The sequence below is a fragment of the Malaya genurostris genome, chromosome 3 (assembly GCF_030247185.1).
Source record: "Malaya genurostris strain Urasoe2022 chromosome 3, Malgen_1.1, whole genome shotgun sequence".
NCBI lineage: Eukaryota > Metazoa > Arthropoda > Insecta > Diptera > Culicidae > Malaya > Malaya genurostris.
The window spans coordinates 73,916,916-73,943,771 of record NC_080572.1 but is presented as its reverse complement, the minus strand read 5'-3'; the positions used below and the strand labels follow the sequence as shown (position 1 = coordinate 73,943,771).

General features: G+C 37.5%; 1 protein-coding gene across 1 annotated transcript in view; it reads left to right on the top strand.

The window, feature by feature from the left end:
* Positions 1–26,856, top strand: part of LOC131438910 (uncharacterized) — a 205,073-nt gene that overhangs the window by 134,020 nt on the left and 44,197 nt on the right. Inside the window, exon 4 of the mRNA XM_058609304.1 lies at positions 24,460–24,553. Within this exon, the coding sequence (XP_058465287.1) occupies positions 24,460–24,553 (94 nt within the window). The remainder of the gene's footprint in view (positions 1–24,459; positions 24,554–26,856) is intronic.

Genomic DNA, 26,856 nt, shown 5'->3' with positions numbered 1-26,856 from the left:
CTAAAGTCCGTCGTTTTGAGTGGATATTTGAGATTTTAATCACTCATTACTCTGTAATATCGAAACTGCAAATCGAATCGAATTTGAATATAAAAGTGTAACAATCGATTAAACATTCCATGATATGTCGAAGAATTTTCCACTTTAGAGTTTAGGATAATTTAAGGTACTTCCAGGGTCGGTATTCAGGAACCAGCATAACCCAAACCGATTCGTATGGCTATATGACGAATAAATTGCAATATTTTTGAGTCCAACTTTGAAGACAAATTCACCTTAGTAGCTGTATAGTTTACATTTGTTTCAAAATGTTTGAAAATCAATAGAATCAATATCTTTGAGGAATCGTAGTGCGAATTAAATTTTTGGATGCTTTCCGAAACGAAAACTAAATACAACCAAAAAGGAAATAAGTTTATTTGGTTATCAACTATCCAAATCTGCTAACCGGATAAACCTGATTACGTTAGTTTATGTGAAATAGACTTTTTTATACTAATCACGTGTATCTCCAAAACAGGAAGTTGGATCTAACTTAAAAACAAGATGTTTTATAGAATCATAAAACTTTTCATTTGAATCTTAGATGATTCTTAGATTTCATTTGAATCTTAGATCGGTTCAGCCATCTACGAGAAAAATGAGTTACACAGTTTTAATTTCGTTTCACATATCATCCTGTAGTTACGGAACCAGAGGTCGGAACCAAACATAATTCAGGAACCTTGTTTGGGAGTATACGACTTTCCATATAAATCTGAGTTTATAGGAAACGGTTTAGCCATCTCCGAGAAAATTAAGTGAAATTATTTGTCACACACGCATTTGTTGATCTCGACGAACTGATTCGAATGGTATATGGCTGTTATGTTCTTCTAGCTTTTATTGCTGTAAGTAGTTTAAATCAATATAATTATGGAATTGTTTTCAACTCGCAAATTCTGCCATCATCTGGTTTACATATGTCAAATTCGAACGATTATGTTGCCAAAAACATCAAAATCGGTTCAGCCATCTCTGAGATCTCGTTCTCTTAGTTGACAACACACATAAAGTCACACACACACACACACACACACACACACACACACACACACACACACACACACACACACACACACACACACACACACACACACACACACACACACACACACACACACACAAACACACACACACACACACACACACACACACACACACACACACACACACACGGACATTTGCTCAGTTCGTCGAGCTGAATCGATTGGTATATGACATTCGGCCCTCCGGGCCTCGGAAATTTTTTCTAAAGTTTGAGCGAATTCTATACCTATTTTTTATATTTATAAAAAAAGGTAAAAACGATTCGACAGAATTCAAATTATACAAACATATGGATATTTTAAGTTTTGAAACTGGGAAAAAGTCACAGGGGGTCAAATCTGGTGAATACGGTGGTTGAGCGATGACTTTCGTTTCGTGTTTAGCCAAATATTCAATCACAATCATGCAAAAAATCAGTTCTGTCAGTACGAGCTTAGCGTCGACGCGTGTCATACCCAAAATATTAACCAAAATGTGCTGATTCGATCCATAAGAAATGCCAAGATTCTCTGCTATCTCTCTAATACTAACACAACGATTTTCAAACACAATTTCTTTCACTTTCTCAATATTATCGTCGTCAACAGAGGTGGACGGGTGAGCATCCTTAGGAAATTTTCTACGATCTCACGACCCTCACTGAATGCATTAAGGAGTGTATCGAAAATTTTTCTTTCAAATTATGATAAAAAACGATATTTTATTCAAACTGAAAATTGATCCTTTATTGTACGAGGTTAAACCGGATGAAATTTAAGAAAACCGGAAAACAAGAAAACCGGATGAAATTTAAGTTATTCCTTCACGAGTTTTCGAACGCTCTTCATCAACTTCCGGACAAGTGTGGCATCGCATTTTTTGGACGCTTGAGCCCAAATTTTGTTGAACTCCTGCATGTTCCCAGCTGCCTAACTTGTCGAAGCTGAGGCCAATTTGGTGGATTGATATTTTTCTCAACGAAATTTATACACTTTTTCGCAAGCTAATTGAAAGTGGTTTTGGCATAGTGAGCCGACGCCAAATCTAGCCAAAACAGTAGATGTGTACTATGCTTCTTATATAAAGGCAGCAATCTCTTCTGGAAACACTTAGATCGATAGATTTCTGCATTTATAGTTCCGATAGTGTAAAAAATGGTTGACTTCAAACCACAGGAACATATTGCTTGCCATACCAGTACCTTTCGACCGAGTTTCTCCTCTGGAATCGACCTGTCCGCATCGCTCACATCCTCCCCAACGACGACAGTAAAGTATTGTGGACCTGGAAGGGTTTTTGAGTCCTCCTTTACATAAGTCTCATCGTCCATCAAAACGCATGCATCCGGACACTGCAAAAGACACGAATACAATTTCCGGGCCTTTGTTGCTGCTTGCTTCTTCTGTTTTACACTTTGTTCCAAGATTTTCTGTTTCTTGTAGGTCTTTAGGTGATTTCGCCCTTTTGATACGTTGGACCATTCCGACACTCGTTCCTGCTGTTTTGGCAAAATCACGTATTGACATTGATTTGTTCTTCATGATTAGAGATACAACTTTCTGGTCCAGTTTCGGGTTGGAAGAACCGGGTTTTCTGCCTCTTCCTGATAGCTCATCCTAAGAATATTTTTCCCCATAAATATGAATTATGTTTTTAACACTGGCATGATGAATTCCAAACCGCTTCGCCAATTTTCGCATAGTAATACCCTTCTCTCTTAGCCATGTGTCCAGAACTTTAATTTCCACTTCCTTTTCAATACGCGACATTTTGAAAACGCAGAATTTCAACCGCACAAACAAGTAAAGAATCGAAATCTGACAGCCAAACGCACAGCATGCTGCAATCTGAGCATAAAAATCATCACAAATACATGCCTACAACACAAATGTATGTGGATAGCTCATTTTCGATACACTCCTTATGCTACTCAAATAGTTTCATTCTCAATTGACTAGACTCCCCAAAAAGTCCGTTGCCGAAATTCCATTTGAAACACAAAATTTCAAGAAAAATCATTGTTCAATTTATTTTTCATAATAAATGCATATTTTTCGTGCCGTAAACAAACAGCTGCCAAACACACACACTAATTGACATATTCCGCTCAAACTTAACAGGAATGTCCAAGAAGATTATATCAACCAAGGAAAAAAAAATACCGATTGGGTTTACGCGCGCGGTTTAAATGGACCAGTCAGGATCAATTTTGATCAAAGGATTGTCCAGTCAATCGAATAATGCATCACTACAGTCAATACTGCAAACATCTTGACAATATATAAAATCAAATAAATAAATACGATAATACTTTACCTCTGCTAAGCGGTTAAAATTGAACTGTTAAATTTTGCACTAAGCAGCTCAATTTAAACTGCTCTGCACTGACGAGTCGAAGACGAAACTTAAAGAATTGTGAAATCACAGTCCACATCACAAAAAAGGCAGCCAACCGTATAAATAGCTTCTCCGGGAAAAAACTAATCGAATCATGGCCAATCAGAGGGACAAATCAAGTTCACTTGGACGAGCAAAAGAGTACAAAATTAATTAATTTACCTTCACTCTTCGTGACTATTAAGAATTGTAGGTTCTACAATTTCATTCTTCCGATATTTTTTCGTTAGAACTCGGATCATTGGAATAAGAAATAACTTTTAATATTCAGTTCCATTAATATTCAGTTCAGTGCTGATCCCGGAACGCGAGTAACAACAGAAACCACGCATTATAATGTGCATCGGGTTCATTCGCCATAGACAACGAGAAAGTTTTTAATTAAATTTTTAACGACCCCGTAAAACAATACGTGAGATTCCGATCTAGCACCTGCGTGGAATCAATTGTATTTGGGCTTTCATGGCTGAGCCGTAGAATATTCTGAATATTGTCTTTTTTTTTCTTGCGTAGATTATGGCTTTGGTAGGTCCCGTTCCAACACGTTCATTTTCCTAATTGCATGTTTCGTAATTTCCCAAAAAAATAATTCGCTCGGTAACAAAAACTTATCCAACACTACGAGTACCATTCGATAGAGTTGTTGGTTTTGCTTCCAACATTTCGGTACTCGAGATGAACAACAAAAAAAATACGTTTTCATTAGGTGACCTGTCGAGATTACAAATCGGACAAAAGCCCCCAAACGGCAGACCCTGGAAGCCACTAACGAGGAAGCTTACCTCGTCCGTTAGCATTCAACAAAACCACTCAATTAATCTCTTTAACCTTTTCATCTCTCCGCACTCCGACGGTTCTACAAAGCGGCCAACGACCAACGGCCGTCGACGAGCTGACAATAAGTCAAAAGTTTTCGCAACAATGGACACACCTGGTCCGACGGAAGGACTTCTCTCTCTCAACTACCGGAGGATCGGCCTACAACCGGATACACCACCTGTGCCCAATTCTATCTACTATCGGTGGCAAGTTTGAAGAAAGACCACAAATTAATCTTGTTACAAAAAAAGCTCGACCACGACCTCGAAATTTTTGTCGCACACACCAAAACCGAATAGTACGAAGAAAAAAAAGACAGGAAACGGGTTGGAATTCCAATCTACTCCGACGACTGAACGGCACACGCCTCCACCGTTGAACATCTGGTACGTGCAGATTAGGTTGTGCCTACCAGCATTTTACTTTTCGTCGGTGTCCTTTCGCACCCTGCCATTGTAATCCACTCGTATTTTGTGGGGCCCGTTTACTCATTTACGAAAGCAGGCTGTAATCAAAGCAAAAAAAAAGTCGGTGGCTCGTGTGGATTTCTGGCAACTCGTGGAATTACATCAACCGAGAAAACCGGTGAAACGATGTTCGAGAAGGAGTTTACAGATGAAAAATCTCATCTCAAGTTCTAATCTCATAATCAAATTGGCAATCGGTTTGCGGTAGTGCAACCTACTGGACTGGGAAATAATTGTAATAAAAAAATTATCCACTTCCAACAATACTCAAATATTTTCAAAAATCTACCCAACCAGTCCACCGCCCGAACCTCAATCAAAGAAGTTCTCCCTGGAATTAAATGATGAATGTGGGTTACAAAACCATTCCGACAAACAAAAGCCTTCGAGAGAAAATCCTTCGTAACGAACTGAAGCTGCCAAACAAATCCACAATTTTGTTCTTCCCCTGTGCAGCAGTTCGCATCTCGCCCCAACCGTGAATTCGTCGGGAGTAGACGAATCCTATTTTCTCCTATGTACCTAACCTCTACGGTAGGGAGAACTGCGGAAGGTCAGGGAAGGACTCCGGAGCAAAGGAAACAACAACCGTAAATCGTATCCCGTGAGCGATTTACCTTCACTGTTGTGCTGCGTCGGATTGAAGAGGAGTTGAGGTGAATTTAAATGTGTTCAACTTTTTAAATTTAAACTCCATGGAAACAGTTTCATTCGAGTTCGATTATTCACGAGCAAAGAAAAAATGAAAACGTTTCGATCAGCTTAGAGGGAACATCGTTTTCAGACGAAGATTTTTCAAAGAACAGATCAATAGAATCTGCTTAGTTGCAAGAACCCAATTTCAGTGAAGTGCACATTGTTTTTATGTTTCGTCTTTGACTCATCAGTGCACAGCAGATCATGTTGAAAGGTCACGCCACACAGCAGTTCAACATAAACCACTGCACAGTGGTCCGAAACGGGAAATTTGCGTGACAAAAATATTTTCACTATTAAATATTAGTTTCTTGTAGTTGGTGTCTTCACAAAAGTTGTTTGTAATCAAATGGCGCTCCTTTTGATAAAAAAAGTTACTACGGTGGTCCTTATTGAGATTGAAATCTGAAATCTAACTCTCTAAATTGTACTCGAAAATGATTTTGTTGTACAATAAAGTTGTGGGAAATTTTATTGCGAGCAACTTTGCTGAAAAAAGCACCTCTCTAGCTCTTCATTTGATCGAGTTACATCAATTTTCCCGAGTAAAAGTAGGGTGGCTCCTGAAAAATTACTTTTTCTGTTCTATCTTTTTTGTGAAACGTTCCACCGAAAAGTTATCTTTAGAAGAGTTGTTGAACTAATCATTGGGCACAATTTTGCTCAACCCATAGACTGCTGTTGATTTTTTTTCCGTCCCGACTTCCAGTTCCGGAATTACATGGTGATATGCACCAAAAAAGTGAAAATAATTGTCACTTTTCTCAGAGATGGCTGAAACGATTTTCAACTAAGATGCAAATAAAATGTCTTGAAATTCTTACAATAAAACTGTTGATCCAGATCCGACTTCTGGTTTCTGAATTACAGCGCGATAAGTGAAAAAATTCAACTAAAGCTCTCATTGTCTTAAATGATACTATGTAATTTCATCCAGATCCAACTTTCGGTTACTAAATTATAGGGCGATAAGTGTCGTTGAATGACAATGTAAAACAGGTACACGTCGGTATTGCTTTGTTCCAGCTAAAAAATATGTAAATCTGTTGATGTGTTATTCAATTTGTACCTACTTGTTAGTTTTATCACAAAATCATGATAACGGTGTTTTTCTATAAAAGTATACTTTTTGCCTTGCTTGCATAGAAAGCCTATGCGATCACCTGAAAAAATGACTAGAGAAAATTGGGCCGGAAGGCTAAGTGTTCTATATCATTCGACACAGTTCATCGAGTTGAGCAAAGTATGCGTGTGTGTATGTGTATGTGAGTAATGTCACTCATTTTTTCACAGGTGGCTTGACCGATTCTCACAAACTAAAGCTAAAATTTAAAAAAATCATAGCCCCATAGGTTGCTATTGATTTTCAACAGGCTTTCATAGGGAAAAAGGGTGCATAAAGAGACAAACGATCCGTCGGTGTTGTTGAAAGACTAATTAGTCAGCCATTCTCAAGGCTATACAAAGAGTGATATTCTGATATAATCAGTCTTTTTCAAGACTAAGAAATTAATTAGCCTTTTTTAAGGCTTGCTATTCAAAGAACTATTCTTCGAACTAATCAGTCTTTGTTAGGACTACCATAAAATCAGTCTTAATCAAGACTTTTCCAAACTAGGAGTCTAATCGAAGACTAATTTAGCCTAGTAAATTTAATTTCAAATTTCATTCATTTCAAAAATGCCTGCGTCCAACCGGAAAGGCAACAAGCCTAAGGCTAAAAATAATTTAGTACGGAATAAATCACAATCCGTTATTCAACATTTTTCTAATAACATTCACGATCTTATAGAATCTGAATGTAAAAATAAAAGACAACGGACGGATTTCCCTTCCGTTGATTCTATGCCGTCTAACAATATTTACGAGATTCTTCCTGAATCCGATTGTAGCGACATAGAAGAAAATTCTTCAAAAATTCCCAAAATGGACGCTTGTCGTTCTGGGAAGAAACATCAATCTATGCCACCAGTGACGGTGATGATTTCCGACTTCAAAGCATTCCGTACTCAGCTTTCTACTTTTCTCCCGGAAGTCTCATTTCAAATCGGACGAAGAGGAGAATGTCGAGTCTTGGTTGATGGATTGGAAGATTATGAACGTCCAGACCTTTAAAGACTGTCTTGAAAGGCTTATCAAATGATCAAAGTACTGATGAAATTAAACATAAACTAAAAGAATTGCTTGATTTTGCCCCTTCCCAAGTAATACCTATGAAAAAAGAGCGAATGGTACTTCTAAACCACGCTCTGGAAATCCCCATGAACTTTACTTAATACACTTCAATCGAAGTGATTGCAATTATTTTAAATGTCCTGTCAGGGAAAAAATTTTAAACGCTCGTTCGCTTAGTCAACAAGTCAAATCAACGACCTTAAATTTACATAACATACCTGAAAATTAAAAAAAAACCGTTACAAATGCCATGCATAATTCTTTTAAGGCACTTATTTCTTCGAATTTAAAATAAAAAAGAAGGTACGCTTTCCAATTCGTCTTCTAACGAAAACAATTTATTGACAGGTAGATCGACCTCGTAATGTCAGTTAAGCTAGTGTAACAGGTAGAAATCTACCACTTAATTCTTCTAGTGTAAATAATTAAAACACAGGAACGCCTTGCAATTCATCTTCTAACGAAAACAATTTCATCAATCAATTGAAGGAATATTGGTAGGTAGTACCAATATTCCTTCAATGCCATTCGCTTCGTTAAATGAAAAGATATCGGCCGAAATTTTTCGTAAAAGAGTACTTAAATGCTAAGCATGCCCAGTGGAATTGTAGGCAAAATAACAGTAATGGTAAAATACTTCATAATCAACTCTCAGCTGGTTACTTCACAGTTCTTTATCCCAGTAATCCGACTTGTTTCTCTTCCGTGAAAAACCCGTCTACAATTGATCTGGTTCTAACAGATCAAAGTCACATTTGAAGTGAACCGATTACATTCAACATTCAGACTTTCCAACGAAGCTTTAATTAATCCAATTAGTTATATATTCAACTATATAACTATATAATTGGTTGGATAACAGATCTCTCATTGGAAATCATGTGGATCATGAAACTATTTTAGAAAATTCTGCGAACATCGACACAGTAATTGATAATTTGAATCATTACATAATCGAAGCTACAAATCTTTTAGTTCCCAAATCTCAAACTAAATTAAATTCTCCTATCATCGATGACAATCCTCAACTGCTCATTCGGTTGAAGAATGTTCGTCGACGACAATATCAACGTTCTCGTGATCCTGCTATAAAAAACATAGTTAAGGAATTACAAACAGAAATTAAACATAGATTTACTCTTTTGCGAAATGAAAATTTCGCTAAAGAAGTTGAACAAATTAAACCATATTATAAACCTTTCTGGAAACTTTCTTAGGTTCTTAAGAAACCTCAGAAGCCAATTTCTGCTCTCAAGGAAGGAAATCAAATACTTCTTACAAATGGCGAGAAAGCTCAAAAACTTGCTCAGCAGTTCGAGAGTGTCCACAATTTTAATTTAAACGTTGTGAGTCCTATTGAAAATGAAGTCTCAGTGAAATATGATCATATTTCAACCCAAATTTTATCACAAGATGACATTATTGAGACGAAGTTTGATGAAATTAAATCAATAATTAGGAAACCTAAAAACATGAAGGCTCCTTTTAATGATGGAATTTTTAATATTCTTATAAACAATCTTCCCAATGTTGCCTTGAGATTCCTGGTTAAAATTTTCAACAAGTGTTTTTCATTAGCTTACTTCCCAAAAAGATGAAAAAACGCTCAAGTAATTCCTATCCTCAAACCTGATAAAAACCTAGCAGAAACATCAAGTTATCGACCAATTAGCTTACTTTCTTCTATCAGTAAACGTTTTGAAAAAAATATCTTGTTGAGAATGATGTCTCATATAAATGGGAATTCAATTTTTTTACCAGAGCAGTTTGGATTTCGTCATGAACATTCAACTACTCATCAACTTGTAAGAGTTACGAACATGATAAAAGCAAATAAATCTTCTGGTTTATCCACTGGAGTTGCTCTTCTAGACATAGAAAAAGCATTCGACAGTGTTTGGCACAAAGGATTAATAGCAAAAATGTCAAATTTTCAGTTTAGTATTTGTTTGATTAAAATGATTCAAAATTATTTAACTGATCGTACTCTTCAGGTTAGCTATCAGAATTGTAAATCTGAATTGCTACCCGTACGAGCAGGTGTTCCGCAGGGTTCGAGCGTAGCTCCAATCTTGTACAATATTTTCACTTCTGATCTTCCAAATCTACCCGTTGGTTGTCAGAAATCGCTATTCTGTGACGACACAAGTCTGTTAGCCACAGGTAGAAATCTAAGAGTGATCTGCAGTCGCCTACAAAGAAGTTTAAATATTTTCAGTGATTATCTGTCAAAATGCAAAATTAAACCAAATGCAGCAAAAACGCAATTAATTATCTTTCCTCATAAGCCGAGAGCTTCCTTTCTTAAACCAAACAGTAATCACATTTTCAAATTGAATGGCTTGGAATTGACATGGTCTGATCAAGCTAAATACTTAGGTTTGACGTATGACAAAAAACTCACTTTCAAGGATCACATTGAAGGAATCCAGGCAAAGTGTAATAAATATATTAAATGTTTATATTCTCTTATAAACAGAAAATCTAAGCTCTGTCTGAAAAACAAATTATTAATTTATAAACAAATTTTCAGACCAGCCATGCCTTATGCAGTACCAATTTGGTCAAGTTTTTGTTCCACCAGAAAGAAAACGCTTCAAAGGATTCAGAATAAAATTCTGAAAATGATTTTGAAGCGTCATCCCTGGTTTAGTACAAATGAGTTACACAAACTCACAAATATAGTACTTCTACCTCACGAGATGTGATGAACTTATTAGATGAAGAATGCTTCGCGAAGAATGAAATCCAACGATCACCGCAGGGACGCTATTCGAAGTAATTCTAAGAGTGAAGTAAATGAACGAATGACAAACGAATGTATAAAACGAACCAGCATAGCAATAGTATACCAGCAACGAAGAATGTATTAGTAGATTCGAGTTCTCGACGATTATTGCTTATTCGTTTTCACCACTCTCTCTTTTGGTGAATAGTTCAACGTTATTCGAGACAGGTGTGAGTAATATATGGAATTGCGCACTGAAGATAGATGAATGAATTAGTTACACGAAGAATATGGGCATCATTGGTTTCAATCCGGTTACAACAAACGACAAAAAAAAAAACAAAAGACATAATATGAGCAAATTATCTAGGTTTTAATTTCGGTGCACAAGCAAAGTCGTCTCATAAGCGTGTAAAATCTACCAAACATTCATCGTACGAACAAGTTTCAATTTTTCCCACCTCGATCAATTCGAAGCAAGCGCGATCAAGAATCGCTCAGTAAAACTTTCATAGAAAATTACTTTTCGTCTTGTTTTTTGGTGAAAGCCCAACCCCTCAAATCGTGTCTCACTTCTCCCACTCAGCACCAATATCCCGTATTCTCGTTTTACCTAAACTCGACAATCAACGGAATCGCCTGTGCTTGTGGTGAAAGACGCTGAGTTTGAAAACAAAAAATTGACCCAATTCCAACACTTCAGCTAAGAAACAGGAAAGTCTCATTTCCTTTCTATTGCTACACGTAGTTTGCTTCGAAATTCTCTTTTCACGCGTAAAACAAATACAATAACTTCTGCTGCTGCTACTACTACTACTTTGACACTGGTACCGACTTTCTCCGGTATTCCAGCTCGTTTCCCGTCAGTCGTTTCCAGTCCAATGAGTAACAGCAGTCAGGAACTTTACAAGAAAACTGCTTCTCGTCGTGGTGAAAAGCAAAATGGTTGATATTGTGGGGTGGAGAGGTGGGGGGAAACTTTGCACTCACGCCTTTAAACGTGGTATGAGATTTGTAGAACCGCGGAGAGGCACAAGGATGAGTGCGTAGGGCGGACCATTCAAACGAGAACAAGTTGAGAAATGGCTAAATTATAAATTTATTACTGCGGGTTGTCAAACTTTTGATGACATGACGGTCGGCCACGCAATAAACGCCTCACTTCTCAGTAGACTGAGCATTTTTGACAGCTGCTTTCGAAACTGTAGATGATTGTTGACTTTAGACCAATGATGTTCGGTGCCTACCTCGGGAATATTTGTTTCTTGTTGAGAATGTATTTGATTTTGCGCACCGATCACCTGTCAAATTCGGTACCAATCATCTGAACATACTTCACAATGCATCACCATAAAATTTATATTGATATACGGCTATAAAAGTCTTTCTGTCGTTAGGGAAAACTTTATCGAAATTATAAGAGTGGATCAATTTTCCCAAAACACCGACCGCGCCTCGTTCGTAGACGATTTGGATGCTCTTCGGTGTGGAAAAACTCCCGCTCATGCACAGCCATAAATAATGACGGCATGTGATCCCGTTGCTAACACGGAGAAAATCCAAGTTCATGCGAGTGTGCTGATGCGAAACCGACAGCGACAGGATAATTTCTTATTCCAGTCATGTGTCGCCTGCCGTGTGGCGGGAAAAAGTTAAATGCGTGTTTAACAATCACGATTAGACGCAGTGCCTTCCCGGGCCACTCCATCTGCTGACAAGGAACGAGCCAACCTTGATGCCAAACAAATTTATAGCCAACTCGTGATTCCTTCATACTGCCTTGATGACACGGTATATGTGTCACACTTAATTTGGATACACTTGAGTAGAAAGTAAATTAGAGATGGACAATTCGTTCGCGAAATTTCTGCCACTGAATTTAATGCTTTCGCCGCTCCAATAGAACAGCACAGTTGACTCACAACAATGGCTAAAACCACTCCACAACTGCAACAATACCAACAACAACAACAACAGCAGAAACACAAAAGACTCTTTCGAAAAGCGTGGTCATAAGCCGTGTGCCGGCGCTAGGGAAATTACGAAAAAATCACGTTCCACTCAGACAGTGCACCGGAGTGGAGGGATTTTTCCGCCTCCTGAATACACACGTTTTTCATACTTTTCATGTAGTGCCCCGTAGACTCAAACCACTCATCGTACACTAGCTACGTACATACCTATCGGGATGGCGCCACTTTCGGAACATCCAAGCGGCACCAAGTGCACGTTAGATCGTTGGCCTCGCTCGTTGAAACGTTGCTGCACTGCCCTGGATGTTCCCCGATGCTACACTCCACAGTGATGCAAAACTGATTCGATACATTCTCATTGAAAATAACTCAAAAATGAGTCAATTTCATAAAGAAGTGCACATAGCCAAAACATTACCTGAAACTTGTCTACTCATTAATTAGTCCAGGGAGGACTTTGTGATCTTTTAACAAGTGCAAGGATTGCAGAGGAACTGGAAATTGGTGTCCCAAGATCAAAAGCTCAAGAAATCTACAAATTTTTGCGATCATATTCCGGTTACGGGAATTAAAATAAATTTTTTTCAAAAAATTTTCTTTCAAATTTTGCGATTTTGTCGAAACTAGTTCGTTCTTCGTCTCACTGTACGATATTAAAAAGGAAAATAATGTTCGATGAAGTGAATAGTAAATAGCAGAACTGTGGCAAAATTAATTGAGAGCCGTAGGTACTTAAAAAGACAACAGTCTGTTCATTTTATTTTTCATCCTCGCTCTTCTTAGTTGTACCACTACAGCGGATCACTGACTCGTGAGATAACTTCGTGCAGTTACAGGATATGCAAATGAGGGATGCAAATTGGAGTGATTCCGCATGCAAAAGGATTCGTAACCGAGAAGCGAAATACGTTGCTTGATGAATGATACTTAATCGTTCAATGACATACGCGCAATGAATGGCGCCCTGCTTCCTGGAATACAAACGTAATCATGCGTAACCAAACAGTCTTTTTTTCAGGACCCCAAAGATAACGTAAAGAACTTATTCAGAAAACTGTATTAAATTGACGCCCTACTTTTCTAGAATACAAACGCAATCTTTTGAAAACAAATGGTAATTTTCAGAATTACGAAATCTTAAACGGTCAAACGGTATCAAATCAAATAATATTTATACACATCTCAAATGCGTCCTACGTCAATCTCACGGTTATGTCTCTGGCATTACCTACTCCAAGTTATTTACTTAAATTTTTTACTAAAAATGTTCTGATTTTCAGGGCATATTTGATTCCTGTGTATTGTAATGACGGTCTGGTTAGTGTTTTCAAATGTGCATTCGTAAACGAATTGTCTGTACGGGACGAAATCGAACAAAAAAGTGGAACTTAACCGGACACATAATTTGCGACTTGAAATTTTCAACAGCTTGATACCAGGATATTTGTAAATGTTGCGCTGTACTGAGTACATCTGAGATTCTCCTGAATTTTGTAGAATTTTCCAAATGGATTTGAATTTGCAACAATGAGTTTTCATTGAATTTTGCGTTGATAACAGTTTCGGCAACGATACTCTCTGGTTTATCAGTGACACGAACGTTTCAGAGGTCGCCGTGAGTCTGTGAATTATGATGAGAGAAGCGGTAGGCAATGCTCACAGTTTTCATTGATTACAAAGGTTTTGTGTATCATGAGTTCCTAAAGACTGTCCCAGAAAGTATGGACGCATTTTGATTTCGCTGTAAATAAGTCACAAGTGTTAGATATTCAAATTTTATTCGATATACTGATAATATTAGACTACAACAACAGAACATTATTCTCAACATTTGCTACTTAGCCATTGTAGACTAGCTTGTGCACCTTCTTGCGAACGTTCCCCATCGAATTCCGTACAGACTTCTTGGTGACAAGTTTTGACACTTTCGGCTGCCAAGTTTTGACACTTCGGCTGCCGAGACATGTTTCCTAAGATGTGCCTTCGTTAATGCCCAAAATTCCTCAATTGGTCGAAGTTGTGGGCAATTTGGTGGATTCATGTCTTTTGAGACGAAAGTGACATTTTTAGTAGTATACCATTCTACCATTGATCTTACCGCAGCTACAAATTGCTTGCCAGACCATAGCTTTCTTACCAAATTTTTCGACTTCAATCGATGTCTCGGACTGGTTTAACACTTGCCCTTCTCGCACCGTATAATATTGTGGTTCAAATATCCAGCAAGAATCGTATTGTACAGCTTTCGAGTCCTCGGCCTGTTCGATGCTTCTTATTTCGGACTACGTTTTGGTTGTTTCTGCTATTATTGGCTTTCGAAGATTCAAACGTTCTTTAGCACGAAGAACATTTGACTTCGAAGTGCCCACTTTTTTGGCCACATCCCGAACTAAAACTTCCTTCTTTTGCTCGAACGCCTTCGATATACCTTATGATCAAAAAAGAACCGGAATTTTATTAAAAAACCTGTTTTAATCCTCCTAGTGGTGTAATGATGCCTTTCACATGTACATATAATATTGTGGTATTCTATTCAAAATTTTTCTCTTCTATTTTTGAAAGAAACCAAGAGATTGTTTGTGTAACATACAGAATAAAACAGTGCTTTGATTGCGTAAGTCATCCTTAAGAAAACGAAGTGGGTTCACTATTATATGCACTTCCAGCACCGGAATCCAAGAACCGGTATAATCAAAAGCGGTTCGTACGGCCACCAACTAACATGACATTCAAACTCTACTAGTACGCACTCTAAATTACGATTTAAATGTTTGTTGATTGAGAATAACGGTTTAGAGTCCAGTTTATAACATTTTTTACGGTTTTTGTTTCGCCAGTTCAAGGGACAGTGTACAATATTGAGCATACTTTACCCTATAACTCCGGAACCGGGAGTCGGAAATTCAGGAATTCCGTATGGGACCGGAAGACCTTTCATTTGAATCTAAGTTTGTGGAAATCGGTCAAACCATCGCTGAGAAAAGTGAGTGAGATCTATTTTGGTATATATGACCACTATTTCCGGTACTTCCGGAACCAGATAACCGAAATCGGTTTGTTTAGTTGCCTACTGATAATGACTATCAATTTGTATAGTTTTGAGACCAGTTTAGACATTTTTTTACGTTTTTTGTTTCGACGGTTTAAGTGACGTCATACAATATTGAAAACACTTTACCCTATAATTCCGGAACCGGAAGTCATATCCGGATGAAATTCAGGAATTCAGTATGGGACCGGAAGACCATTAATTTGGATATAATTTTGTGGAAATCGGTCAAACCATCGCTGAGAAAAGTGAGTGAGATCTATCTAGTATATATGACCACTATTTCCGATACTTCCGGAACCGGATACCGGGAACCAGGATAACCGGAATCGGTTTGTTTAGGCTACTGATAATGACTATCGATTTGTGTAGTTTTGAGACGGTGCACGTTGTTCTAAATTTTCAGCCATTATAAAAAATTTTCAACTTCTTTGTAAAGACGCCAAACAAAAACTAATGGTACGATATGCGTCAAAATTTGACAGAGTGTGTATAAAAGTGGTGCAAACGTTGAGAGAATAAAAGTTTACCGATTGGACAAGCGAGGGAATTTTAAAATGAAAATTCCGGTTCTTTTTTAATCATAAGGTACTTTTATCCAACTGAGGGTTAGCAGGATCTTTTTTCGACCCGTTTTCGGTTTATCCTCCAAGGTGTTATCCTCACCGAACTTCCTGATTGCATTTCGCACGACTTTTTCGCTTACTGCTTCCATATTTGCTGTCTTTCTCAGTGACAGTTCGCGTTCTGTGCACCATTTGTACACAATTTTTCGACGTTGTTCTGCTGAAAGTCCACGCATTTCGAAACAAACTAATGAAAACGAATAAACAACTGCACAAGTGGCTAGAGAAGAGTGTAAACAACAGGACGCAGCCATAAAAATTAACAGATTCTGAACCATTGCGAAATGGCAGCGGTTTTTGGTTGCGTCCATACTTTCTGGGACAGTCTTTACCACAAGGCCAGACCGCCAACAAGATGTATTATTTGGATCGATTAAGCATTCCATAACATGTAGAAGTTTAAGTTTTTTAAAGTTTTGGCGTTAAAAATGTCTTACTCTTCACTATACGGGGCCGGGGGTCAATTAAATGTTTCAAAAATAGCCGCGTAACCTTTTTGCGTCATAATTTTGAACGTTAATAACTCAGTCATTTGTTGATGGATTGACATAATTTAACAACTAATCGATTCGGAAACTTTTAACTTAAACATGTATGACAACGTCGTTCCAGTATTTCAATAATAACTATTGAAAAAATGGTTAGAATTGACCTATGTTTTCATCCACCAATCCCAACTGACCAAATTTACGTCATTTTCTTGTTCGGCATAGGAGGCTTTGTGTCATGCATAAAAACATCGCATCATTCTGCGTAGTGTGAAGAGGAATATATAAATACTAGCTGACCCGTCGAACTTCGTCTCGCCAGAAGAATTGTCAAAAGACTAAGTGGTCAACGTTTTTCTCCATTATTTTTCTGATTACCTAACTTACAATCAACGGAATTCGGCACACACTCGCTTTAGCTCCAAAAAAAGTAACATCACCAAAGATTAATGTGAAAATATGTAACACATCTGTTAAGCGAAAATTGAACAAATGCACAGATATCTATTCTGAACAGTCCGTTTTAAGGAATTACTCATACGTAAATGTTCACCCGACAAAACAAACTTTAAAGCAGTTTCTTATACACAAAAAATTTCTATTTTTGTGTTCGGTAACAATTTTTGCGGCAACGATCTGCAAAATATTATTTTTATACGTAAAATTTATCCAACTTACGGTCATCTGTCGAAGAACTATTGAATATCGGAAAATCCTATGTAAAAGTTATGATTATTTATTATTTACTGACACGGTCTGTGAACTCTGAAATGTCATTTCTCTTCACGAACTCATTGAAAGTTTTACCAATATTCGGAAAATTAATAAAAAATAATGAAGAATTTCAGTAATCATCACTATACATTCAGCAGAAATAAAGATCTGTCAAATAACATAATTTTCGGTGCGAATTGATTGCTTGCGAAAAATACATGATACTGATTCCTAGCGGTAATTTTTCATTTAGTGAATATATTCAAAAAGCCTTCTACAACTTATCATTTCTGCTCTCTAAAAATATGAAGGGTGATCCCATATTCTACTGAATTGCATCCGAAAGATATTTGATCATTTCATTTGAAAAAAATATTTCTGAGGAGCAAATGTAATTCAATTCATTCATCACACGCAAATGAATAAATTAATCGGATGAAAATATGTTTTGAAAACAAAAATGCTCCTTCCTTTCCTAGATCTCTAATACAATTTAGCAGGACTACCAAACCAGATGTTTCTTGGCGATACTGAATCATCGGCTTTAATTGATATTTGTAACCTATTTCAACGACATTTTAGCAGTGTATTTTCGCACGAAATCATATCCGATGATCAAATATCCAAAGCTATTATCAACGTTCCTCGTCGTTCTCCAATTGGCCCGCACCCTTTAATTACTGATACTATGATTGCAAAAGCGTGCTCTAAATTGAAATCATCCTCGAATGCTGGTCCAGATGGAATTCCCTCTTTAGTTTTAAGAAAATGCTCGAGCAGCCTATTAATTCCACTATCGATACTGTTCAACTTATCACTTAATTCAGGTACGTTTCCCGACATCTGGAAGAAATCTTTCATTTTCCCTGTGTTCAAAAAGGGAAACAAATCTGATGTTTCTAATTATCGTGGGATAGCCGCACTATGCGCCGTATCCAAATTACTTGAAATTATTGTTTTCGAATTCGTTACGCATAACTGCAACAACTACATCTCTGAAAGTCAACACGGTTTTATGCCAAATCGATCAACCTCAACGAACTTATTATCTTACACATCCTTCATTATTCGATGTCTACAAGCACGTCGACAAGTTGACGCTATATATACTGATTTCTCCGCTGCTTTCGACAAAATAAACCATCAAATAACAGTTGCAAAACTCAATAGGCTTGGATTCGGCGGATCACTACTTAAATGGCTGCAGTCTTATCTAATTGGTCGTGAAATGTCAGTAAAAATTGGAGACTGCATTACAACACCTTTCACAGTCTGCTCTGGAGTCCCTCAAGGCAGTCACTTGGGGCCATTTTTATTCTTGCTCTACCTCAACGATTTCAATTTTATATTGAAATGCCACAAACTATCTTTCGCAGATGATTTTAAACTATATTATCCAATAAAATCACCTGACGACACCATATTTTTGCAGTCACAGCTTGATATATTCGTGAACTGGTGTATTAGCAATAAAATGGTTTTAAATGCCTCGAAATGTTCCGTTATGTCGTTTACTCGCAAACGCTCGTTAATTAGGTACGACTATAACATTTCGCAGAATGTACTCAAACGTGAGTCTATCGTTAAAGATCTAGGTATCATTCTTGATATCAAGCTAGATTTCAAAAGTCATATCGACTATGTGATTTCTAAGGCATCCAAGCTTTTAGGTTTCGTTTCCCGCATCACCAAGAGCTTTGTCAATGTACATTGTCTAAAAGCATTATATTGTTCTTTAGTCCGCTCGTCACTTGAATATTCAGCTGTTGTCTGGTCACCTCATTATCAAATCGACATAGAGCGGATTGAAGCCATTCAGCATAAATTTGTTAGATTTGCCCTGCGTAACCTACCTTGGAGAGATCCTGCTAATCTTCCTAGTTACATCGATCGCTGTAAGCTTATTGACTTGGATCGGTTATTTGTTCGTCGAAATATCTCCAAAGCAACTTTCGTTGCTGATTTACTTCAATCACATATCGACTGTCCCGAGCTTTTGCAGTTGATTAATCTCGACATTCATCGACGTAATCTACGTTCCCACCCCTTTCTCAGATTACCTATTGCAAGAACAAATTATGGGTACAATGAGCCATTCTCCAGTATGTGCCGAACTTTCAACAACTGTTCCAATGTTTTCGATTTTCATTTATCTCGAAATATGATTAAACGATTGTTTCGTAATCACTTGTCAGATTAGCCTTACGATCAGTATTTGTTTTGTAACCGACAATATTGTTTTTTCGTTCAACCCTCACTTCGTGTCTCCACCATCTTCATTGGACACTAACTAGATTTGCTCGCAGAATTAACCCGGTCGTCCCTTCCTCTTTTTCTTTGTCTATCACCATGCTTTCTTCGATCACTAATTAGATCTACATGCCGATTCTAACATCGTCGTTTTCTTTTCCTTCCACCACCTTTTTAGTCACTAATTAGATCTACATGCCGATTCTAACATCGTCGTTAGTCCACACCCCTTTACCACCTCCTCCACCAACCCTGGTACTCCATTCGCACACCCACTTTTTTCTTCTCTCTCACCTATTAAGAAAGAGCACTATTACTGCCATGCAATGCTTGGTGTCATCAACTAGTTATAGGATTATAGATTAAGTTTTCATTGTTAGTTTTAATTGTTAGTTTTTATTGTTAGTTCTAATTGTTAGTGTTAAGTCCAAATGTATCTGTTGGATCATTGTAATCTGTTGATACTGATGAGGAGGTTTTATGCCTGCTGGAGAGAGAGATTGCTAAATTTCATCTCCATCGGGCTTTTCCCTGCTCCCAAATAAATAAATAAATAAATAAATAAATTTACCAAAAACAGTAATACTTTACAGGTCAAGACGTTTACATATTTTTAGGATTGTTTTATGATTTTTGCCGAACGTCGGTATTGAATGATGAAGAAGTCATTAGAATTATGACAGATCGAAGTTCATTGGAACTATACGGATCATTCAGCAAATAAAACTTTTACCGAACGAATTACCGAATGTCCAGCTGTTTGAAAGTCAGTAAAACTGTACCGACATCCGTAAAAATAATTCGGTGTGTACAGCTTTTAAGCAGCGAGAAATTTTTCTCAAAATCTGTTCTGTACGTTCAAGTTATCAAAAAGTACCATGCGTACTTTAGAGCTCTATCAATAGAATTCGATACACATTCACTTTAGCCCAAAAAAGAAATATCACCAAAAATTAATGTGAAAATGTGAAACACTTCTGTTAAGCAAAAATTTATCAAATGCATAGATTGTAATCTCATCCTTTGAGTCAATTCTCTGAACAGAGAGCAGTTTCTTGCACAGCTTTAAGGCAGCTTGAAAGTTTTCTCAGAACTTGTTCTGTATGTTTAAGTTGCCAAAAAGTGCCACGCAAACTTTAGAGCTCTAATAAAGTGAATATTTTTCATGTACTGTGGACCTTTGGTTGCTTAGAGAGGCTTAGTATACTCTAAATCATTAGAAAACAAACTGCACGGAAAATCTCTTAGCTTGACCTAAACGCTTCTACAGCACAAACTTTGCATTGATTTATTCAAAAATTTATTGATTTGTTAGGCCGGGATGGCCAATATTTATCATTAATCACAATTCATCAACAGGTAAATGATATCAGAACTTTTTCTGCTGCCTACAGCGATTTTCTAGAAAACAGTCATATGCATTCCGTCATTGAGTCATTTGTCAAGTTTTAATACCCAAGTAAGCACGTGGCTCTAAATGATGCACGGGAAATCTCCACTACTAATCTTTGCGCGCCAAACGATTTTTTCAACGATCTAGTATTCTTTTCTTCGACGGTCAAACACTTATGCAACTCGTTGCACGCCAAACATCAACCGTAGATCTAGCAAGCATTGGCGACTTTTTCAGTGGAAAATTCCATTGTCCATACAAAATAACTTTATTGGTTTTTCCCACTTTTCCGGTAAGTTTTCCTAATTTTTTTGATGTACGAACCCGGTGGGGGTAAAAACTGATCAAACAAAAAAAAAGCATCTCAATCCGTCCATCCGTTCTTACGTGATGCGATTACAAAGAATGATCTCTGCATATTTATATATATATAGATATGCTGCAAATCATGCTTGACTGTGAATTAAAAACAAGTAGCTCGTCCAGTGAGGTGATGACAAGATTGTGTATGCTGGGTGTCATTTTAAAAAAAATGCAAAACTAACCGCGTAACCTTTTTTCTGTCATAATTTTGAACGCTTATAACTCAGTCATTTGTTGATGAATTTATATAATTTAACTACCAATCGATTCGAAAACATTTAACTTAAACTTATGCGGTAATGTCATCGAGTATTTCAATTGCATACCATTGAAAAATTGGTTTGAATTGATCTATGTTTTCACGAGCCAATGACAGTCGCAGTGAATGATGTCAAACTCTCTTCCGATTTGCGCAGTATGAACTATAGCACAAAAGGGATTCTATAAATATATGCCCGAATACATTTCTGCTTTATTTTACCCATGGCTTATCTTGACTCTCCGGTAACTAGCAGGCCAACTTAGAACTATCGGCGATAGATTCTTCGAACCCAATTAGAAGCGCTTGTATCTCAGTGATTTGTTAATGGATTTTTTCATTTAACTTGATTTGAAAAAGTTTTAAAATGTTTTAATTTGTCAACGGGTAGTGTGTTCTGTGCATACAGAAATCTCCATTTACATACGAACAACGTGGTGGCGCGCAAATAGATTCAGTATAAAGTTGTGTTATGATGATAATCATAGGTAATTGTTTTTCATTAAATATTCCTAAACACAATAAACTATCTCTCAGCATAATTTCTTAAGCCCTATTATTGAACTAAACAATAATCGTGTAACCTAATTGCATAGTTAGAAATTGATTTATTTATAGAATCTTATAGAAGGGATCCAGAATAAGTGTAACAAATTCAATGCAATGCAATGCAAATCGTTATACAGTATCGATTTGAACAAGCTGTTTTTTTTTTTTTTTATGAGAAAGATCATTTCATCACATCACTTCTGTGCTCACTGATGTCTTTTTTTTTTTTTTTATTTAATAACATATTTTAAGGCACATTGCGTTAAGCTATAAGATGCCGAGGGCATATGTTTTAACTACTTAAACTAGATTTTTTTTTTATTTTCACATCATATGAGCTTTGGGAGATCTAGTCTTCAACGGGTGGTCGGCAGTGGCTGGCTGGATCTTGTACGCTGGAGTAAACTGGCACGACGTTGGTACGTATCACTGTTGGTCGCATCTTTTCGTTCGTGTGGGTCCGCGGAGAACAAGCTGTTGTTCCACCAGGAAACGCTTCAAAAGATTCAGAGCTTAGTGCAAATAAGTTGCACAGACTCACATATATAGAATTGTCAGATGCAATAAAATACAGTATTAGAGATAAACTCAAGACAAGCTGAACTGCGATTTTACATGTATCATTTGAATCCTCACTAAACTCGGGTCACCGTCAGTTTCAGTTAAATTAAATATATAATATCTTCTCTAATCGCTGTTTATAAAATGAATAGGTTTGTACGTTCCCTATCTTGAACATTATTCTGGTATAAAATCGTTTCTTTTGTCCAGATTTGCAGCCAGAATATTCAAAATTGGTCTTTTAAGTAACTTTGAAATCATCATAATTGACTTTCATTTAAATGATATTTTCAAAAATTTTGAAATGAAAAATTAGAGTAAGTTTGTAATTTGTCGCTGTTTAGTGCATCCACTATCATCTCTATTTTTGTATTTATTATGGATACCTAAGAATTATTTCATTTTTAATGTAATCGTGTTCAATCGTGTCTTGCATACAATGTTACTTCCAGAAACGGTATTCAGAGACCAGCATAACCAAAAATAGTTTGTATGTTCATGAGTTAGTATGACGAATAAATTGAAATAGTTTTGAGTACAACTTAGAATTGTCATCTTCTATGGTGTAGATAACTTGTTGTAAAGGGTACATTTTTCAATTTCCGAAATGTGTACAGCTCAGCCCCGGTCTCCCCTACGTTTAGTATAATATTTTTGAGCTACGAAGTGTGCAGGGATCCGCTTGTAAAAATATAAATAATATATATTATACCTCTTAGGGGCGGCCTCGTATGTATGTGGCCTTTTATTTTCCGAGTTTTAGTTGATTTTGAATGTGTCTAAAATGTTATTAGATTAGGACTTCATTGGAGACCAACTGAATACAAATTCTAATTCAAACAGCACAGCTTAATCGAGAAAGATAACATTCATGAAACGCGGTACGATAGATGGAACTCAACCATTGAATAAACCAGCTATTGAAAACAGCTTGGCACTGCCAGGCATATTGCATCATTGAGCAGTACATTGAATCCCTAGAGCCGAATCCTGAACATCATTATTATTACAACGTTTCGAATGTTTACGATCCGCATTTAGAGGTCACAATCGTAAAACCCCCGATCCGTAGTATCTTTTTCAACCAGAGGAACACTGAAAAATGAAACCAGCAAATTACAGCATTTCAGCGATTACAATATTTCACGACCAGTAATGCCCTCGGTCGGCTAGATGTCGGCTTTCTTCTGGACGGGGAAAAGCTGTTTTTCCCCGGCCGATTTGCAGCGGCCAGCATCGACCAAGCACCTACAAAAAGCTTTCGGTGCGGGCTAACGTTCCACAACCCAACGCGACAAAGGCTCCGACTAGAGACATTAAGCCTAATTAGTATGGGTTAATTACATTATTTTCTCGTTTCCATTCGTGAGCAGCCAGCCTGCCAACCGGAAACAAAAAAAAAAGAGACTCTACTACTCCCACGACAAACAGGAGGTGAAAACAATATAACCCGCGAATCTGCCCGTCGTCGGTCGCATTTGTCGTGCAGGCGAAGCCAGTAAAATGGAAATTATTTCGATACATTAAATTAATTAGCTTGAAATATTCGAGTAGGCGGTGGAGGGGCGTGAGATTTTGAATTTTAATTTGGCACTACGTGGTGTAGTAAAAAGCGAACGCAATTGACGCGAAATCGAAACGTGACTTTCCTAACTGGCACGACTTGCGTATGACAGACCAAGAAGACTAATTGGCCTACTGACAAAAGAACCATGCTAATGACTTTCGAAGATCCTCCAAGAAAATTAATGATGCTTGGCAATAAAAAGTATGACCAGAATAAATTCAGTATTACGTGGGATTCAGCGTAATATGTAATAACGTTGAAACCATTTGAAAGCTTCAAACTCATTTCAATGTTCTCTTTCTCTGTTTCTCTTACAGGCAATCAACGCAGGGCCGGATGATCGTAGTTGGCGACGGTGCATTGTTGATAGTTGGCACGTTCAAAAGGCGAGTTCCTGATCCCGACTTCAAGGTAAGAACTGTCCCGTCCCTGGATCGCGGTGCAATTTTCCAACGGCAAATGTCGTGCCAAAGAAACTAGTGAAAACAAAATCAATTGACCTGCCAGCTGCTCGTCGGATTACTTTCAACAAAATTCTCCTGCACGTTTCGGAAAAGTTTCGCTTTTTTCCCTGGTTGTGCAAGTTAGTTTTCCACCCGTTCTTCGATACAAGAGCAGAAATTGAATTCTTTAGCTTCTGCTGCATGCTTGCTGCTTCTTAGCTATTCTGTCACATCTCCGACAAGCAAACCCCCCTCCGCCCCGACAGCCGTTCCCGTTCCGAAGGCGACATGAGTTTTTGCTAAAATAAACACCGCAGAAAAGTGCAACAGTCGAGGCGCTCGGTCCCGTCACCTCTCCTAGAGTTGACAATGTTTCACCACCCCACGCCCGAGAGCACTTTGGTTGGCGCCATTCCCAGTTGATGCGGTATATTTCGAAACACGATTGAATCGACCCGACTTGTGGCAGATAGTGTCGTACAGAGTCGACAGCAAAAAAAAAGATGAATAAAAGCCAGCACGGCAACTGAATGTCAGATGAAAGGAAGTTCCACTTCCTAGGGACAGGATATTGAAAGCATTTCGTTTCCGCTTCCTTGTGATTCACACAACTGGCGATGGTCCGGTATTATGTAACTATCCTCGGTGGGGATTTGATTGTTGTTCCGGAACTGCGGAATCTGATGAGATCCGGTGAGGGTGTGGATCAAACTAGCACTAATTGCGGTCACGGTGATTTCACTGCTGAATCTTTTTTTTTTGTTTGTTTGCCAGGATGAGCAGCAGACAAAGTGGAGAACGCGGGGTAACCCGTTTTTTTTGTGTCTGAAGAAATTCTGCTTTAGCCTTTCTCAAAGGTATAGAAGAGCTTTATGCAATCTCATCGCACGTCTCGATAAAATGTGTGGCTGAGTGTGTAAGTTACAATTATTGCAGCTTGATGTTGCCGACGATGACTGAACCAATTCGTCCAAACTTAGATTCGATCTTTTTACCTTTATCTATAAAAAAGGTAAACTTGCTGGAAAACCCGACATTTGATCGGAGCTCCGGAGACCACAAGTGTTATATATCATTCACCTCAGCTCGACGAAATCGGAAAAAGGTCTGTGTATGTATGTGCGTGCACTTTTCTTTAATTTTATCGGAGATGGATGCACCAATTTCAATCAGCTTCATGTCCGGTTTATAAATATTTCCCAAAAACCATTACAAGATGTATATTTTCTGAACGGGCTGGATGAGAAGATACTGGTACAAGTACAAATTCGCCAAATAAAGACTGTCCCAGAAAGTATGGACGCTACCAAAAAACAGCTGCCATTTCGTAATGGTTCAGAATCTGTTAATTTTTTTGGCTGCGTCCTGTTGTTTACACTCTTCTCTAACCACTTGTGCAGTTGTTTATTCGTATTCATTAGTTTGTTCCGAAATGCGTGGACTTTCAGCAGTGTGGTGAATAGGACGATACAAAAATGAATAAATAATAATCTAAAAAAAAACTGAACTGTTGAAATATTAAAATATTTTATAAATGTTTTGCAACAACTAAAGTGACTGTTTATGTTGATGAAACTGGTAACACTGATAATCAAAGGGAGCGTAACCGTGGAAACTGATAAACAATTGCGCTTCGTTGATATGGTTACTAACATGTTGAGGATTTGTTGATACGATGAAAATAATAATTCTATTCATTCTACGAACGAAGCTTACTTCGAACAGACGTGTCTTCTCTGGATATTTAGGTTGGGTTACGACATGGCGCAGCTGTTAGGTAAGAATAAAATTGTAATCATCTTGTGACATGTAGCAGTGTAAGCTTGAAAAAAAAACATTGAAAGGATATCAAGAATATAACCTAAGTATTAAAGAAAAAACGATGTAGAGCGAGTAGGACTCTGCATAATACAATTAAAGAGGTTGTTGAGCGAGTAGGTATCTTCAACCTGCTGAAATATAGAGCGAGTAGGACTCTATACGACAAAAGATGTAGAGCGAGTAGGTCTCTACGTTTCACGTACATATATGATATACACATGAAGAAAATAGTTGCAAGACACAACGAAAGGATTGTGATTTTCAGCCAAACAGGAATACAGTAAGCGAGAAATATAAGAGAAGTTGCAACAAAATAGTTGAACCAAATAATATGGACAATTTTCCGCGGTTATCTACAAACGCTTCTCTAGATGACGTAGCCACTGTGTTGAAAGACAGTACGATCTTATTTGAGTAACTAATGCTTCAGGGAACACCGAATATTGATTA